A 17493-nucleotide genomic window follows, 5' to 3' on the forward strand; every position below is an offset into this window, starting at 1 on the left:
ATACCTGCAAGGATAATTGTTATCACATTAATGACAGATAAACAGCAAAATCTGAAACGTGATGCCCGTGTTACGGTGCAATGCAAAGGAACAATGATCCACATCATACTGCATTTAACATGTGCCTTGTGAATGCTGAAGTAAAGCAATGAACTACATTTCCCATCATGCTTGGTGCTGCTCTGGTCTCTGGGTAATCACGTCACCCGGAAATGCAAGCTGCGGTGTTTTGAAAGAAATCCGTGTTAAAAGTTGGAATACCTCGCTTCTGCGTGAGGGAACTTTGCTCTGGCAGCCCTGGATTAGCCAAAGCAAGGAGTTTGGAGGACTGCTACTCTGGCACTAGGCTTAATGGATCTAAATTTATTACTTTTGCCTGAAGCATGCAGCGGAAGACCGACCGAATGTGTCGCATCTTGCTTTGCTATACACTCTTTGGCAACATTAAACCAGCCCCGCGCATGCGCAGTATAGCATGGAGCCGGTGGCTAGCTGAGTAGCTTGCGCGCTACTTAGCATAGGCCAGAAAGTTTACAAGGATTATACTTTATCTAAATGACTAGATTTGGACCAATAGATTGGATGCATAGGAAAGGAAACATGTTATGAAAAAGAAAAGTTGGCTGGAAACTAAGACTACAGAGGCATGTTGTTAAAAAACTCGATTGGAACCGGGAGAGGAACGCAGCCGCAGCAACATGGACAGAGTTGCTTGTTGGCTGAAAACGTTAAGTGCGCCGCAGCAACATGGCTTGGCTGGAAACTGATACTACAGCCGCCGCAAAATGATTTGCTTGTTGGCTAGAACTGCCGCAGCAAAATTGATTTGCTTGTTGGCTGAATTTGCTTGTAGACTGGAAACTGAGACTACACAGCCGCAGCAAATGGATTTGCTTGTTGGCTGGACTAAGACTACACAGCCGCAGCAACATGGACTTGCTTGTTGGCTGAAACTGGGACTACTGAGGCATGTTGTTAAACCCGATTGGAACCGGGAGAAAAATGCGGCCGCAGCAACATATACCGTTGCTTGTTGGCCCCGGCCTGAAATGAGTGCAGGAGTAGTGCCGTACGTTTAACTGAAACCAGGGACAAATGTTTGTTTGATACTACGTGCATGTTTTGATGATCCCCGATTGCACACGGGAGGGAAGCGGCCACTGTTAGCCGGAACAGATTTGGGATTGCACATTAAATGCAGCCGCAGCAAATGGATTTGCTTGTTGGCTTGAACCTGGGACTACAGAGACATGTTGAACAAATGTTTGTTCGATACTACATGCATGTTTGATGATCCCCGATAGGACTCGGGACCCGATTAGACACGGGCAAATTTGATTGATTGATTGACTTTATTTGGTGATAAAAACAGGACATGAGACAACATATCACCGAGGATAAAAACACAATAAAGCCCGAAGGCTTATTTCCATTGTGGTCCCCATGGAGACAAGACAGACAACGTAAATACGTGTAACAAAGAAGTGCAAGTGGGAACATAATTTAAAACTAATACAACTCCATTAAAAGATAAATTACTAACTCAGTTTATAATTTACCAAAAAAAATATAAAAATAAAAACTAGAACTAAACATATCAATCAATAAAATAAAAGACCAGCTATACCATAAATAAATAACCAATTCAAGAACTAAAAAAAAACATTTGATTATCCTGATTGGACTTTCGTGACTTATTCTTTTAACTGATTAACTATAAACCACAATATGAATTTAAAGATGCAAACCCAACATGAATCAGTGCTGCAATGCAATACGATGGTTCCTCCAATTGAATTTTAAACAATTTACCCAATAAATTAATCAGCATTTCGTCCGACATTTAAGCAGCAACAGGAATGTAAACCAAAATGTAACCCATAATCACCGACCATTGGAGTCTCTAGAATGAAACTGAGTAGAGGTTTTTGGTGCTTCTGGGTGCTTCTGCCTTCTGTGCTTCTGGTTGCCTGACTTGACTGACTTGAGTGAGTCAGCTGGTGAGTGAGTGGCTTGTTCCAGGTGCACTCAATCTCGTGGTAATGAGCGGCCATTTTGCTGCTGCATGTTTGGGAAGTGTAGTCTGCTGGTGCAGTGTTGAATGTGAGTTTAACTCGAACAGACTGCTCTAAGATTACACACCCAACATGAATGAGCGCTTCTCTGCAGCGCGATGAAAACATTAGCGTTTAGCGATAGCTACCCACGATTTGGGCTCGCTACAATTGTGAATGAGGAAAACAGCGACTGAATGCTTGAGGGGAATCAAGCTCAAGACTGACTCACGTATGCCCAGACCGATCAGAGCTGGTCTGACTTGGAAGACTGACCAAGTGGAGAAGTCGATAGGAGAGGAGAGCCTTGAGCTGCGGCGGAGCGACGTCGGTGGGTCATCCGACCTGGAGCTGGTGAGTCTGACATGCTTTGACGCTGCAATGCATAGGAGACAAGAGCAATAGACAGGTAGGAGGGGCACTCCTTTTAACCAGACCGCTTGGACGAATGGCAGGCTGTTATTGGATAATTGAATGTGATGACGTAACTAGTTCCGTCTCTTGGTAGAACTTCCGTAAACTCCCATTTCTTAAAGATTCTGACTTTCGATGTGGCATCAGGAGGTGTGTACACATTTATAATTCTGATTTTCGTTGATTTTACTAAAAGGATACGCCCTGGAATAATTTCTCTACTTTTAATCATTTCAGCTTTACTTTAAAACATATACCTACACCATCAGTTCTATCCCCTCCAATATAAACAATAGAAGTGCCCACATATTCATTACATCCACTATGTCTTCCTGTGTCGTCAACCTTAATTATTGTGCACATATAATATCACATTGTGTTTTAAGAAGAGCATTCATCTTTATATTTTTATTCTCTATTGACTCTATTGCCTCTCACATTACATCCTTTACTGGGCCAATTGTTTTCGGTGTGTTTTCTTTGGAAGGAAAGACAAACTGATACAAAATGAAGTGGTTCCTGTAGGGACAGCTCAGGACTGGCAGTCCTCTTCAGTCCCCGTTTTCCACTCGAAGTGACTCCATGGGGAGAGACACAGGAAAAGGTTAACACGTTCACATCAAATCACAGTCAAATCAGTGCACCATGGGATATTGTTTGTTTGTTTATTGTTTTTTTTTTCTTTTTGTTTTTTTCCCTTATTTTTTTTACTTAATATAAGAAAATGTAAATAGACGAAGAAATAAAAAATATATTAGTAGCCTATCAAAAGTTATAAAAAGGGTATAAAAGAGATACAAAATGCTGCACAGCTTCAGTTCATAAACCTTCTTTGCGGACCTGAATGAGAATGAGAAAACTTCCCTGTGCTCCATAAGAGTATGTTAAATGGAACATGATGCTGTGATATTGTCCAAATCTCCAAGAAGCCTTTTATTTTTATGTTTTCCTGTGATGGCTATACTATACTAGTCCTACATAATAATTTCCTACTCAGTGGGCATACAGGGTCTGAGAGTTTATAATGACACTCTTGTCTTGTCCTAACCATAGAATTGTCCTAGTGAATGTTATTAAACTTTTGTATATCCTACTGGAAATTAAGCTGTTAGTCCATAGTGAAATAGGCTGTTATTTCACAGAAAATTCTCAGTGTTTACATTTCGCTCCTCTTCTAGCTAATATTTAATCAATGCAAGGATTTTTTGTGTGTGCAAGCCATTCATACTAAATCATTTGTCCCTGGCCTAAACAGTCTATAATAACTGTAGAAAATCCCCTCAATTCATATTCCACCAACTGCCTCATTGCTTCCCTTTACTGCTCTGTGACTGGGCAGAGCCCGAGAGCTACGGTAATAAGGCCAGTCACATGACCTGTGGCAAATCCTCTGCTGCAAACCATGGAGCACAAGCTGGCTGGCCTCCACCGGATTCCTCACCTTCACTGTTTGCTGTGTAAATGATTAGTAAGTTTTCCTTTTATTTGACTTTGCTTTGGTAATTTATGATTATTGGTTGCACTGCTTAAGTTCCTTTAATAGTTATTTCTTTATTTTGGATATTATATAATTAGTAATTGTTTGGATTTAATTGTTACTTTTGTTGAATCACTATGGATTTACAATAATATATATATATATATATATATATATATATATATATATATATATATATATATATATATATATATATATATATATATATATATATATATATATATATCTCTCTCTCTCTGGTGGACCACCAGACAGAGCCCCGCGGACCAGTTTGGGAACCAATGAACCATTTGCACATTCATTGGAATCAACATTTGTGTTTCCTGATATTTATTATTACCTATCCTAACATTACAGATCAATTTATTCTTAGATTGTATATTGATTATTGAAATTATATGCAAATAATGGATGGCAGTCTATGGGAGTTCTAGTAGTTCTAGAATTCTGGGAGTTTGCGTGTACACGTGTGTGTGTGCGTGTGTGTGTGTGTGTGTGTGTGCGTGCGTGTGTGCGTGTGTGTGTGTGTGTGCGTGTGCGTGTGTGCGTGCGTGTGTGCGGCTGGCTGCTGGTTCAGACGTGTTGAACAGATTCCTTGGAGGGAAACGCATGGCTGCTTTCATTAAATAAACATTGTGTTAATCTGATGGCATTTTGTTGAGTGGCTGATTCTCACCCTCCATTAGTTGATGTTTGTTTAACCTTAACTCTTTCCCTGCTAGATTATTTTTAAAAAGTTGCCAGCCACTGCTAGCGGTTTTTGATCATAAACTTTCAAGACCCCCAGAATATTGTACTCTATGAATATTTAGACAGTATGACATCTGACAAAAATGCCCTTTGCATGCACACACATGCACACAATGTTGCAGAGTGGGTTCAATAGTGATGATGTGGCACTGCGCTAAACAGCCAAAGATTAAAAGTCAGCCTGCAGTTGTGCAATTGTATGATGTATAAGCCCATATGAGAGGAATCTTTGCACTGTCACCTATAGTGGAAATTAACTTAATCACCACTTTTTCATGAAGTGAAAACAAATTCACTCTAACTCCTTCTACAACTACTGTCAAAATAATACAAAATCACCTTGCCCATAATCTGCAGACGCTCAACGTTAAATGTATGTTATTATGTCATGACTTCAGCCGCCATGTTTAAACATTTGATCATTTAACGTGCTGCGTACCAAAGACGTTCTGTACTTTTCTAGAAGATCTGTCAAGTTTCTCCTCCCTGCTTCTCGGTATACTGTGTGATGATGCAACCAGATTTTAAACTCAGCAAGGATTTTGAATCTCATGCATTCTGAGCCGAGCGTTGAGGGACAGTTGCTGCATCTGATATTATTCACCACTTATGACTGATTATTTAATTATGTGATCAGAGTGATACATTATCAGTCATAGGTCACCAAACTCTGCTGAGAAATACTTGCAGATGCTCTGCCACCTCCAGTATGAAGATACAACCAAGGAGACACCTCCGTGGCTGAAACATGAATGAGGGGGAATGAGTTGGGGCTGTGTTTTCGGTTCAGGGAGGGCCCTTACATTAGCTTGTTGTATTAGCTGCTTGGCCAGCTATAGATAGTGTTAGCTGATTGCTAACATGGCTATCTAATGGATTTACCATCTAGAAGCTCCAGTAATAACATTACCGTCTTGTGTGGACAATGCAACAGTCGCAAATATGCCTAACGTTACTACCGTCGTGCTTATGGTCAAGGGACATTGTTTAAATAACAGATCTATTCCGTTTGGTCGCGTCTAGCTAACACCAGCACATAAAGGTGCTCTTATACTCGAGCAAGCTCCGTGGGGGTCGAGCTCCGCGAGTCTCCGGGAGTCACCGTGCAGACCTCGCGCTGGGGCAGATGCTATTATACTCAGAAAGTGATCAGCATGTATTGTACAATGGTAATAGTGAGAACAGCCCGTGAAAAGTCAAAATGAAACGCTATTATGTGCAGTACTGAGTGCGCTTTCACTCTCAAATGACCGCACATCAGCACATGAAGGAATCACCAAACTTGTTTTTACTGAAAGCCGTTTTACTTCTCAGCCCTGATTGTCTACTCTGTGCTGCTTTTAATCTCTCTCAATAATGCTCTCAACACAACACATTTACTTGGTGAAATGACTAAAAACGAACAGTTGCAAATCAAAGTTTATAGCCTACCACATGGGTCAAGAAATGTGGCGAAAACACAGCTCAGTGTTCAGGGCTCAGTGGCTTGAAAGCGGCCATGTTTGGAGAGAAGTTGTGCTTTGCTCGCGCTGTGAGAAAAGCAATCAGGCACACGGCGAGCGCCCGACGGAGGTAGCGAATAACCACGGCCAACAAATTTACGTAATTTGACGTGCCCGGCCCTCGCTCCACCACCGCGCCCTTCACGGCAGGGTGAGCATAATACCACCTGTAGTGTCAGCTTGTTTTTAGTTGCTGTGAGGCTGTCTATTAACATTAGCTTGCTTGCTAAAGCGGCTAAGTCAAATAGATAATCGATTACCACCCAGAAGCTCCGCTAATAACATTACCGTCTTGTGTGGATAATGTAACAGTTATAAATATGCCGTTAACGTTACTACTGTTATGCTTATGGAACATTGTTTGACTGTTCCGTTTGGTCGCCTCCAGCTCAAATCAGCCCAGGCATTAGACTGTACGGGGAAGCAGGCTATTTCCTGGCTCACGTTAGCATCCACTTTCCCGCAGCCAACGCAAGCCAAAACACAACCAAACATGCCACAATAACGTCCGCTAATTCATCCAGAATTCTTCCCGGCCGTCTCGAGGCTGATCTGGCCGATAAATTGTTCAGGTTGCCGTTTTCAATGACTTTTATCAGCTAACGTAAGCAACCAACACCTCTGCTGTCCTTGTTTTAGCCAGGCACTGTAGATCCGGTACTTACTCACACAGGCAGCTGCTGGGCACGTGCGAATACGGTGCACGTGTGCCAGCTCGACCACATGCTGCCTGCAGTAACTCTAATGGCCACCAGTGTCAGTAAGAAGTAGAAGTTACGGAATTGACTTTTAACACATACAACAACAACAACAACAACAATAATAATTGTATGTATATGTATAGGACAAATCAACGTGAGATCAAAGCAACAAAAAAGTACTTCCAGGTACCACTGCAGCAGAAACTACTATGAATGTTGAAAAGCTGTGCAAAACAAACGTGGATATCTGTAGATCAAATTGCTTATATTTTGACCTTGTGAGTGAAAGCAGAAGTAGCTCAATGGTCTGATGTACAATATGTGTATGTATTGTTAAAGTAGTGTGAACTGTTGTGCTTTGAAATCTGTGAATTTATTAAAAAGTACAGCCAGCTAGAAGAGTGAGTTCCTGCTCCATAGGTTCCATTATAAGTTTAAAATAAAATAAAATTAATGCTGAATTGCGGTGATAGAGTCCTAAACGTTGTGACTTGTTTACAGTTTAAATTGAGTGTCTAGCTTAAAGTATGAATGAGCAGCTGGAGTTCAAAGAGGGCATGGTTTCACGATGAACTACTACACCCGGAAGTCCGGCGTTGAAGCAGTTTGTTTACCAACACTGATCCCTCATATACAGTATAGTATTATTTGTATTATTATCATTGATGGTAATAATAATAATAATAATAATAATAATAACTTTAACTAGTATTAGCTGGTCTAATGATCCTTTGTTCTTGTATTTCTCTTGATTGTATGGCACCTCCTACCTAATACACGTAGCTCAGGAGTGGCCATTGGTAGAAAAAAGTGATATTGAGTCCATCATTCCCTGTAACATTGCACGTTTACTTCCTGCCTAAAGGACAAAATGTTCACTGGCCTTAAGATGAATCTCAGTATGATTCACACTGACTCAGCAGCATTTAGGCAACACTTCATTTGAATGTGAGGCAACTTTCTGTTGGAAATGGCCCAATCAACATACCACTTGTGATCTGGACCAATTGTTGCATTTTGTGTAATGGTAACTTATGTCATCTCAGCGCACATTCAGGTGGAAGATGAACAACGCTCAACCGCCGAGAGAGAGAGAGAGAGAGGAGAGAGAGAGAGAGAGAGAGAGAGAGAGAGAGAGAGAGAGAGAGAGAGAGAGAGAGAGAGAGAGAGAAGTTATTGAAGGAAGTGGTGAAATGGTCGATGACATTTTTGATGCAATGACAGGTTGAGTCTTGAAGGAAGAAGATACCGCACACTGGTCTTGCTCAGCATAACTTTTTTATTTAACAGACACAACGTTTCGGTCCACTGGACCTTTGTCAAGTGTTTACACTAAACAATACTTTAATTAAAAAGTGAAGTAGCTCTATAGGCGGCATTACTAGGTAGGAAGTTGCAATTATGCTGTCTGAAACCAGTTTGATAAATAAGTTCACTGAATTTGCAACCTATCTATCCTTTCCTGCACTGCTGCATACAGGGGAGAGCAGAGCAAGGAAGTAACCATTCTACACTAAAACGGATATTAGTGTGACTGGTGAAAACTTTGTTAACAGACCGGTGAAAGTTTGGTAAATTGACCAGTGAAAGTTTTGTAAAATGACCTGTGAAAATTTGGTGAAGTGACCGGTGAACTTTTGGTAAAGTGACAATTTTGTAAAATGAGCGGTAAAACTTTGGTAAAATGACCAGTAAAAGTTTTGTAAAATGACCACACACCAGAAAAAAGTCTTGTCTCGACTGGTCCATTTCCACACACACACACACACACACACACACACACACACACACACACACACACACACACACACACACACACAGATGACTAGATATGAATCAAATTGGTGATAACTTTTCCTCAGAAAAAAGTCTTGTCTCGACTGGTCCATTTCCACAGCAGTTGGCTGGTTTGAAAATTACCTCTCTGTAGGACACTATAGGCCTGTCTGATTCTCAAGTGACTGGGCTATATAGGCGGCATTACTAGGTAGGAAGTTGCAATTATGCTGTCTGAAACCAGTTTGATAAATAAGTTCACTGAATTTGCAACCTTTCTATTGTTTGAGCACATTTCACAGAGCGAAGTCACAAAATGCTTCAAAATGCTTCAAAAATCTTGTAAAAATCCTTAAAATGACATCTACTCCTTCTCCCTCACCCTGAGCTGAGTGGACCTGAGGCAAATGATTGCCTAGAGTAAAACATGTGGGGGCTGGGTCCCATAAGAGCTGGGAAACTCCAACTTCACAGAGAGAGAGAATGGGGGGGGGGGGGGGGCAGAGGGGGGGGGGGGGGGGGGTCAGAGGGGGGGGGGGGGGGGTCAGAGAGAGAGATAGGAAATACTGTACTGGAACACACTCTACCTACACTATATATTGGGCAAGGCAAGGGGAGTTTATTTCTTTAGCACACACAGAGGCAATATATATATTTTATTACATTACATTTACATTACGTCATTTAGCAGACACTTTTGTTATGTCCAAAGCGACTTACAATATCACAATTTGTCAACAGTACAGAAAACCACTATGCAACACAATCAATGACAGCCAAGATATTTTGATAGACTAGCACCATGTAGGAAGTAGTTTGAGAAGGAATAAGTAACATGTAGCATTTTATTTTTTAATTAAAAAAAAAAAAAAAAAAAAAAAAAAAAAAAAATTGTTTTACTTGCAAACTTTGGCGGACCCCCTGGCAAAGTGCCACGGACCCCTGGGGGTCCGCGGACCCCCATTTGAGAACCACTGCTCTATGGGTTCAACCCTGCTTTTTTTTTCGGGGGGGCCTTCACAATGGCAGATTTGGTACATCGTGACATCCCAGTGGTATTTGCACGTGCATCTCGGTGCATCTCCTAGTTTTCCGGCAACCGGAAGACGAGCGGGTCTTCTTCTGTCTTCCTGCCTCAGTAACGCATACCAGGCTCTCTCCCCTCGCTCTCTCCCCTCTGAGAGAGCCTGGTGATGCAAGGTTACTATAAAATAACCACTCTGGCCCCAGACGGACTGTGGAGAGTTGGGGTTTTATGATAGAGAGAGAGAGAGAGAGAGAGAGAGAGAGAGAGAGAGAGAGCAGTTGAGAGCAAGTTAGCTAGTTGGCAATACAGTATAACAATTAAAGGAACAACAGAAAATATAAACAGACCAAGGGAGTCTGCCCACTAACTGTAAACCAACAATGAGCTTCAACATAACACACGGGCCACGGCAGGGAGCACACGCTGTCGTCACCCCGACGCAGCCTCACAAGCTGCTCAAGATGCCACTGGCCGTAACTGCTAAAAGCCCAGTCTAACAGCCGCGGATTGCCAACAGGTGCCTCTTATTGCATAATCACAGCTCAGCACTCCGATACACAACACTTCTGGCTGGATCAGCCACTCCGCTATGGCAAGTCCACCGGGCTACTATATATATTAGGTTGAGAGATAACAGAGAATCCTGGAATCCTAGTCATTTAAATTTGCCTCGACAAAAATATCTTAATTGAAATATAATTACGAGCCAGATGCCAAGTAAACTCACAATCAAATTAATGGGGGGGGTAAGCATACAGTGTACAGATAGTGTAAAGCATACAAACTTTTGCCTGCCTACATTTAAATAGCTACATTTTCCCAAAATATTGCTGGTTCTGTACTGTTGGTATTGATATCTGATGCTTGCGACCGGTGCACTATAGGAGCATCAATTGACGCGCGTCAAATGAGGTGTAGGTGGTTTCTCCTCTGCAGTCGCGGGAGTGCGCTCAAGTGTGTTGGTTCTAAACATGAAGCACATTTGACTAAGGTGCGGTTATGAATAGGAGTTTAGAAACAGCTATAGATAGGCCTACATTACATCTACCTCTGGAACGCAACTCTTGAAAAGTGGTTAATGCCCGCCCCCCAAGGCAAAAAATAAGATGCGACTTATGAATTGACCAACCACGGACGGCAGCCCAGTCGATCAGATTTTGCCGCACGTTTCCTGTCGGCGCAACCCGGAAATTTGACTTGTGATTCAGACCTTCTGTCGCTGGAAGCGTGCTGACAAAGACTTTGGGTCTGCCCACGTGAGACTAAGGAAAATCTGACTTCCAGGAAGGACCAATTTTCAAGATGGCAACCAAAATGGCTGCTGCGAGCTTAAAATGGCTATATCTGAATTACTTCTCACCATAGAAAGGTGGTTTTGGTGCCTTGCCCTAGTAATCTTTTTTTGTATTACAAGTTTTCCTAAATGTTGTTTACATATGCAAATGATGCATTATCAAATTAAATATGCACTAATTTGCATATATTTCCAGAACAGAAATCTCAACATTGCATAAGGTTTCAAATTCCTGTTTCATTTTGTTGACATATTACAGCCAAATGTTTTTACAAAGCGAATTTTGATCATCTTTTTATCACTCCATAAATCAGAAGATATTGTCACAAAATAGACCCCCATCTGATAAGATTTACTTTTAGATGTTTTATTACAGAAAGTGTATGAAATGCATGACCAAAATAGTCATACATTCTGTCATTGTGTTGTGTTACTTATGGATGGAATTACAGTGTAAATGAATGATCCCCCTTTTCGCTGGGGGCCCCAGGCATCCCTGGGCAGTCCACAGACCTGAGAACCTCTGTAGGACTGATGGATCTGATGGTGGTTCTGTATAAAACCAGCAGTAAAACAGATGCAGGTCACATTGGGTTTGGAAGCAGGTTTTTCTAGTTTCTCCCGGTGTGAATCCAACAAAATATACAAAGAAGTGAGATTCTTAAAAGAGATGCAACACAACACAGGCAACTTTCTTTCACTTGAATTTATTGAAATGATGCTCGTAAAGTTTTACAGTTGTACAAAAACCAAATAAGTCAGTCAGATTCTAAGTCATTGGTTTGATTTCTCACGTTAGAAACTTTCTTTCTCCCAAACATTTTGTGATTGACAGTGAAACCGATCACAAGCTCATCCACAGTCTCAGTCAGTACAATACATGGGATCAGCCCAATGTTCCCAGGGCCCATATGTTCCCCGGAGGTTAAACAGTGCTGGAAACACCTAGAAAGTCTGGGGCAATCCTGGAAACAACCTCCCCAGGTATGCATCTTAAAAATAAATAAAAGCTGTATTCGGGACAGCCCTACGGTGAATAAAGTTCTAAAGTAAACATCAGTGTCTTAATATTCATGGTACTATGATTCAAGACACATGATACACACCTGATTAAGCCCTGGGAACATTAGGCCCTGGGAACATTAGGCCCTGGGAACATTAGGCCCTGGGAACATCGGTACGCTCCCCAATACATGCATGCTGCCGTCAAGCACACACAGGACTTATCTATTATCTTTCCATCCAAATCACTTCCTTCTTACTTGTTGCATCTAACACCCCCCCCCCCCCCAAACACACACACACACACACACACACACACACACACTGCCATGCTCTCCTCCCAGCTGCTCACTGACTTTCATTAAGACAGACATCTCTTTACTGCCCAGCGGCATCTTCGTGAATAACGTTTGATAATAACCATCTAGAACCGTGGTTCTCAACTGGTGGGTCGGCGCCCAAACATGGGTCGCGGGGCCATCTTGTGTGGATCTGTGCATGAAAAAGGATGTCGGCGTCCACGGCCGATTTGACTGTCTTTCAGAGGCTGCATGCAGCTGGTTCATTTTTAAAGCCAGAGTGAAGATCCCCGTCTTCTATGACACTAGAAGATCCAAGGCCAACCCATTGGTCTCAATCTTGTCATGCTAGCTTGTCGGGGGTAAAGGTACAGAGGGCTAAATCATGCTCTAAAGTTAGGCACAATTTTGGCAAGGGAAAAAGTCTGAAATTTGATAATATATAAATAACTAACCCATACATTGCAATTGCACAAGAAGTGCCTCACATATGGAATAAAAGATACATAAATACAATTATGAAAAAGAATAAATAAAAAGACAATAAATGGATCATATTAAATAAATAGTAATTATCTGCGATGATTCATATAGGCACAGTGTCCCGCACTTTGCCACCTCTGTCTTTTAATGTAAAATATTATCTCTATATTTCAGTATTACACACAATTATCACAGTGCAAACACACTCATGCATAATACTGCCGAGTGTCAATTCAGCTGGAGCAGGAGCCTGCCTGTTCACACCAGATGCACCAGATCACAACTTGTACACACTTCCTGCCTGGCTGGCTTGATACCATACCATACCATACCTGATTGTTACGATCAGTTTTGAGTATGACTCTGTGACAGATTGCAGGTTAGTGTGATTTTTTTTTACCATTTTCATCTCAGCCCGCGGGCTGGGCTGGTCGGCAGCCAGAAAGTCCCACACGAGCCCCAAGAAGTTTACAGCTTCACATGTGACACGGTCTGGTGAAAGGTGTAACGAATAGGCAACCATGACATCGCACAACTCAAGATAAAAGGTTGTCCGCACAGTCTTGGTGTCGTTGCAGCGTCCCGGCCAGTCGGTCCCAGTGCGTGAAGTAGGGGGCGTAGTTGGACCTGGACTTGAGGTGGTGCAGGTCGTGGTGAGGCGCTCCGCCGTACAGTCCGGCGGGCAGCAGGCGGTGCGTGGCCCAGGGCAAGTCATAGCCACAGTGGTCCTCCACCGACAGCCACATGTTCAACACGAAGAAGGCCAGCTCCGTCAGCGGGTGGCAGCCCAGGACGAAGGGGTTGATGGCTGCGAAGAAGCCCAGGCAAAAAGTCTCCCAGGCGCCCGAGTACTCTGTGGTGAGGGCAGAGGTGGCTGTGTGGGTGTGGTGGACCTGAGGGGGAGGAGTAATGGTTAATGACATGACATGGCCTAACGACTTAACAACTTAATTAAGTACTAGTTGGACCAATGGTTAACAATGTAAAAAAAAAACATAAACACAAGAGGAGAGAACAGTTAATAAGATGTGATGGAGATGTCCAGGTATATAATATTAGATATTGTATATAAAAATGAATACAATGGCACTTACACAACCGTCAACACCCAATTCAGGCAAATTCAGTTTATAAACCACAACCACGGAACAGGCGAGGCGTTTATGGCAGAATCAACTTATTTCAAATTAAATCAATATTTTGTGCAACACCGTGTAACACCGATTGATTAAAACGGACATGTTGAAAATCAGGTGAACAGCTAAAGCCGTCTTTAAAGGTTCAGGTAAAGTATTTACAACTGTCTGGTCGACTGTTTAAGATCGGACTTGGTACGGAGAGGCAGCATTTGTTAATTATGCCCCAAAACTGCAATACTCTTAGAGGCGTTACATCTGTTGCCACTTTTCAAACGAATTCTTGAAACGCATCTTCTGATGTGTGTTTTTGATGGTTGTTTTATCTTGTCTGATCCTGCTGTTATTGTATTTGCTATTGTATTTTGTTATTTTTCATTGTTTTCATTGTTTGATCTTAAATGTTATGATTATCTACTTTTATGTTAATCACTTTGTGCTGCATTTTATGCACTATTTATTTAATATTATTTATTTGTTAACTTTTTTATCTACAATTTCATATGAGGTGCTTCTTGTGCGATTGCAATGTAGGCCTATGGGTTAGTTAGATGATTAAATGACCAACCGTTATTCACAAGATGATTCACAGGATCACTTACGTTATACAAATAGTTGTTGTTGTTGTTGTTGTTGTTGTTGTTGTTGTTGTTGTTGTTGTTGTTGTTGTTGGTGATGATTAAAGCCATGACAAAATTGTCCAACAGTCGACCAATCAAATGTAAATGTTTCAAAAATAATAGTTTTAAAATAATAATAATAAATCATAGTAAAATAATAATAATAAATCATTGGTGTTTTTGATTCCCCCCACACACACATTTATTTGAAGATATTGTAGGGTGTCACACGCTTTACAGAAGCCGTTTTATAATAGGTCAAGTAGAGAAAGAGAAGTACCAACCTTGTGGAAGGTGCGATACAGCCAGGGGACCTTGTGGTGCAGCAGGTGCCAGACAAAGTACTGGAAGTCGAACAGCAGTAGGCAGGCCAGCAGGCCCCCCAGCAGGGCGAGGGCTCCTGGGGCCTGGGCGGGCAGAGAGAGCGGCCTGCAGCTCCAGTGCAGCACAGTCAGGGGGAAGATCCACACCAGGTGGTTGTAGAGGGACAGGGCCAGGCAGCTCTGCATCGTCTCCCAGCTCGGCCCCACGCTCCTCGGCTGGATCCTCAAGCTCCGCACCAGAGCCCACCTGGAGGAGAGACTAGGGGTGTCACGATACACTCAGTTCACGATACGATACGTATCACGATACTGGGTTCACGATAACGATACGATACGATACGATTTTAACAATATTTTTTTAAACTTGAATAATGACAATATATGACTGGAAAAGTAGTATTTTATTTGAAATGCACAAATACAAAACATGCTGTTGTGGGAAATTGTTATTACAATAACAACTAGAAAAAACATGAGATTGGAGATAAGGCTTATCTTGAAATAGAATGAGTTACACCGTCACTTAGATTTACTTTGAACTAAAAGGTTTCTCAGCAGTATAAATTCTCATTATGCATCTTCAGTTTTTCTTCAAACTCAAACAACAAGACTTTTCTTAGTCTATTTTTTATGCATCTTCAGTTTTTCCTGTCAAGTTAACAGTTTTGCCAGAAACTCAATTGAATGGTTTCTCTCCTGTATAACTTCTCATGTGTCTCTTCAGAGACTTGTTCAACTGAACTACTTTCCACACATTGAACTTCAACAAACAAAGACGTTTCTTTGTCTATTTTTGAAGAAAAAAAAAAAAAAAAAAAAAAATTTTTTTTTTTTTTTTCACGATATGAGATTTCATCTCAACGATACATATCGTGACGTTTTACTATCGCGAAATTTCGTGGGACGATATATTGTGACACCCCTAGGAGAGACACAGTTACTATAGCTGTTTTTTACATTAGGTTTTATTTTTATTTTGTTTATTTATTTATTGTTTCAAATTAATTTCAGTTACTTTCCTGAATTTACATTATATTTGTTATTGTGTTTTTTTAGTTTACTTTTATTTTATTTATTTATTTATTTATTTAATAATATGGGGGTATTTGTCATGGGCAGTTTTAAGAAGTTCAGAATGGTATTACAGTACAAACATAACACTGTCTCATTCATGTAGACATCCGAGTCTATGGGATGCAGTCAATAAACACCAATAAGCACCAATGCCTCCCCAAATTTGACCAAATTGACAAAGAATGAAACTAAAGACACTTTCTGTATATCTTTATTTTATTTGTTAGCTTTGTAAGTACACAATATTGTTAACTTTCACTTTGTTTTTATTTTTATTCCAGTGAACTAATTTTTATTTTACAAGTTTTTAGTTTAGTTGTAGTTAATACTAACCTTGAGGAGAGCAGGTCCAGCAGCACGAAGGGCAGGCAGAAGAGGAGGTAGACAGAGAGGGAGAAGCAAACCGGGAAGAACGGAGATCTGAGAAGAGAGGAGTGTCTGAGGACTGAGTCCCACACAGCCTGGAGGAGCATGCTAGTTTTTGTTTTCTTAATTTTCTTCTTGACTCTCTCTGTGTGCTTCAGAAGCGTCTGAACATTTGAGACGTGACACTGCCTTTTATCAGCTCCGTCCCTCCTCCTATGTTCTTATAAGGATTTCCTGTTTTCTTTCCCATGGAAAGAGAGAGAGACAGAGATATATGTGCACGCCCACACACAAGAGAGATATGTGCAGTGTGTCATGGTCCTTAATTGTTCAAGTGACCTGCTCTGGCAAAATCAGTCACATTGACCCCGAAACACATTTTGAGTTGTATACACTGTTGGAAAGAGGAGAATGTAAGCTTTCAGGTGATATCAAAATTATCTTTGTACTCCAAAGATTGAGTGAGATATTTATGCCTTGACTGTTTCCAAACTATGTTTTTGAGAAAAACGGCCTCAAAGTTTGACAAAGTAACTGCTTTATGAGCTTCAAAACTATATTTAGCATTAAAATGTCACAATAATCTTTACAGCCAATGCTTTATTTTACTACAATCTGATGAAACCCCAAAACAGACAAAATCAACATTTTCTCATAAAACCATGTTTCTACACAAATGGGCCTGTGCTACATGTAAGTGATTTTGTCAGAGCAGGACACATATCAGAGCAAATCAACATGACCTCTGTTATTCAACCTGTATGCTCCTGTGATGCAAATGTATTCAAAATAACAAAATTACTGATATAATTACAAATATAATTACAAAACCCACATTTAGAGCTCTTTCACAGAGTGATGATGATGGTCCTGTAGATGCACTGCTTCACTGCATTCAACAAATCAATTACTGGATTTCCTCCAACTAAATAAAGACAAACTGATAACTGTGTTTGCTGCCCGTAAAGTTAGAGCTTACCTTGAATCTGTTTATTTACAAAATGAAAACCAGGCCAAGTGTGTGTGTGCGTGTGTGTGTGTATGTGTGTGTGTGTGTGTGTGTGTGTGTTTGTGTGTGTGTGTGTGTGTGTGTGTGTGTGTGTGTGTGTGTGTGCGTGCGTGCTTGCGTGCGTGCGTGCGTGTATGTGTGTTTGTGTGTGTGTGTGTGTGTGTG

General features: G+C 41.2%; 1 protein-coding gene across 1 annotated transcript; it reads right to left on the reverse strand.

The window, feature by feature from the left end:
* Nucleotides 1-12382: 12382 nt before the first annotated feature.
* LOC310787480 (cholesterol 25-hydroxylase-like protein) lies at nt 12383-16426 on the reverse strand (the record flags this gene model as incomplete). The annotated part of the gene is made up of 3 exons (XM_083648914.1): nt 12383-13693; nt 14841-15126; nt 16287-16426. The coding sequence occupies 3 exons, from the start codon at nt 16424-16426 to the stop codon at nt 13337-13339; spliced, it is 783 nt and encodes a 260-aa protein (XP_083505040.1). The 3' UTR covers nt 12383-13336.
* Between the last annotated feature and the right edge of the window lie 1067 nt (nt 16427-17493).

This window comes from Poromitra crassiceps, assembly GCF_964638095.1.
Source record: "Poromitra crassiceps genome assembly, chromosome: 13".
Classification (NCBI taxonomy): domain Eukaryota; kingdom Metazoa; phylum Chordata; class Actinopteri; order Beryciformes; family Melamphaidae; genus Poromitra; species Poromitra crassiceps.